The sequence below is a fragment of the Scylla paramamosain genome, chromosome 40, assembly GCF_035594125.1.
Source record: "Scylla paramamosain isolate STU-SP2022 chromosome 40, ASM3559412v1, whole genome shotgun sequence".
NCBI classification, from domain to species: Eukaryota; Metazoa; Arthropoda; class Malacostraca; order Decapoda; family Portunidae; genus Scylla; species Scylla paramamosain.
Window position 1 is genome coordinate 10,631,604 of NC_087190.1, and position 2,500 is coordinate 10,634,103.

Sequence of the window (2,500 nt, forward strand, 5' to 3'; positions counted from 1 at the left end):
TTGGGTTAAGTTTGGTCATTTTATGTTAGGTTAAAGTTACATGAGGTCAGTTTTTGTTTGGCTGAGTTAAGGTATGCTGTCTTAGGTCGTGGTAAGGTCACATTAGGTCCAGTCAGGTCAGGTTAGGTTAGGTTAAGCTAGGTTGTCTTGGCCTCTTATTCCTCCATCCCCATCACCACACACCACCATCACCACCACCTCATATCCTACATCACCATCACCACCACCTCACACCTCCTGCCTACACCATCACCTCCATCTCACACCTCCTGTCCCACCACCTCACACCTCCTGCCTACACCATCACCACCACCACCCCACACCTCACATCACCATCACCACCTCACACCTCCTGCCCACCCCATCACCACCTCACACCTCCTCCCCTATCTACCCCAACCAGCACTATCATCACCATCACCCCCCACAGCATCACCACCATCTCACACCTTCTTCCTTATCTAACCCAATCAGTACCATCACTATCACCCTAACACTACTTCTGCCTTCATCACCCTCCCTTTCACCCCTCTGACCCCCTCTCCTCCCCCAGGGACACTACAGGTTTGAGGGGCCAGCCTTCCCCACCATACAGGAGCTGATCCTGTACCAGCACCAGTGTGGCCTGCCTGTCACCAACAAGTCTGGGGCCATCCTGCGCACTCCCATCTTCAGGGAGCGCTGGGAACTCAACAATGACGATGTGGAGCTGAGGGAGAAGATAGGCCGGGTGGGTGTGTGTGTGTGTGTGTGTGTGTGTGTGTGTGTGTGTGTGTGTGTGTGTGTGTGTGTGTGTGTGTGTGTGTGTGTGTGTGTGTGTGTGTGTGTGTGTGTGAAAATCTCCAGACTTAGTCAACTTAACCTTTTCAAAACTTTTATCTCAACTTATCCTTTTGCCAAAAAAAAAAAAAAAAAAGGAATGAAAACAAAGAAAAGTAAATAACCTCTCCCTATTTAAAGACCCCAAATATTCCCAAACACAAACTGAAAATCACCAACAAAACAAATTACACTAACTAAACCCCCCAAGTCAGCCAAAAACACCACATAACACACACAAAAAAAAATTTCACTAGTAAACATCTCAAAACAAATATTTTCCTTATTAAAAAAAAAAAAAACAGCATAAAGAAACCTCCCCTCACTAGAACCATCCAATAACACCAAAAAATACACCACCCTCCAAAAAACACTTGCTTCACTGTAACCACCACCAAAAAAAAGTTTCTCTCATTAAAAACATCCAGAAATTACACAAACTTTTCTTCACCAACCAAAAAACACACAAAAAACACACTTTCCCAAACTAGAACCACTCAAAGAACATCATAAACAAACTTTCCTCAACTAAAGCTAAGCCAAAAAACAAACTTTCACAAAAAAATTAAAAACTTTCACAAACACCAAAAAACAAACTTTCACAAATAAAAAATACCCCCAAAAAACACTCATAAACTAAAAATACCAAAAAAAACAAACTCACAAACCCCTCACAAAAAAGAAAGAAAAAATACTAAAAACAAACTCACAAACCGCCAAAAAAAACTTTCACAAACTGAAAACAAAAAAAAAAGATTAATTAATTCCCGCCCAAAAAAGCTTTCCTTCACTAAAACCCAACCAAAAATAAACAAACTTTCGCACACACACAAAAAATTACACCAAAAACCCAAACCCCAAAACAACAACAAAAAAATAAATAAATAAATAAAATAAAATAAAATAATAATTAAAAAATTCCTCCCAGGGTAACTTTGGCGACGTGTACAAGGCGCGTTTGAGGGACTCAGGGCTAGAGGTGGCCGTGAAGACCTGCCGCGTCACCCTCCCTGACGAGCAGAAGAAGAAGTTCCTGCAGGAGGGAAGGATCCTGAAACAGTACGACCACCCCAACATTGTCAGGTTCATTGGGATTTGTGTCCAGAAGCAGCCCATTATGATTGTCATGGAACTGGTGCCTGGTGAGTGACGGGTGGTGATGGGGAATGGGTGGTAGTGGTGATGGGTGAAGAGAATGATGTGGGTGATAGTGATGGTGAATGGGTGGTGGTGGTGGTAGTGGTGGTAGGAATGGGTGATTTGTGGTGTTGGTGATGGTGGTGGTGTTGGTGATGGGGGTAATGATGAGGTGGTGGATGATAGGTTGATGGGAGCAGTAGTGATGGTTGGTAGTGATGATGATTGGGTGGTGATAGGTGCTAGACATGGGTGTTAGTGATAGTGGTCATAGGTGAGTAATAGATACTAGTGATGGTGATGATGGGTGAATAACAGGTGATAGTGGTGAAGGTAAGGAATGATGTAGTGAGGAAAATAGAAAAAAAAAAGAGAAACATGGGGAAAATATAATCACTACTCTTTTCTGCTGTCTAACCTAACACAAATAATTTTTCTTGCACTGCTAACAAAGGTGAGGAGGTTAATATTACACAGGTAGGTCCCTAGAAACACACCTATAAAGCAATACCTCACAGTACCTTCTTAAAATCACTAAATTATT

The 2,500-nt window shown here is 42.4% G+C and overlaps 1 protein-coding gene across 1 annotated transcript in view; it reads left to right on the forward strand.

Moving 5' to 3' along the window:
* Positions 1-2,500, forward strand: part of LOC135092410 (tyrosine-protein kinase Fer-like) — a 33,220-nt gene that overhangs the window by 24,266 nt on the left and 6,454 nt on the right. Inside the window, 2 exon segments of the mRNA XM_063990893.1 lie at positions 554-730; positions 1,748-1,961. Of these exon segments, the coding sequence (XP_063846963.1) occupies positions 554-730; positions 1,748-1,961 (391 nt within the window).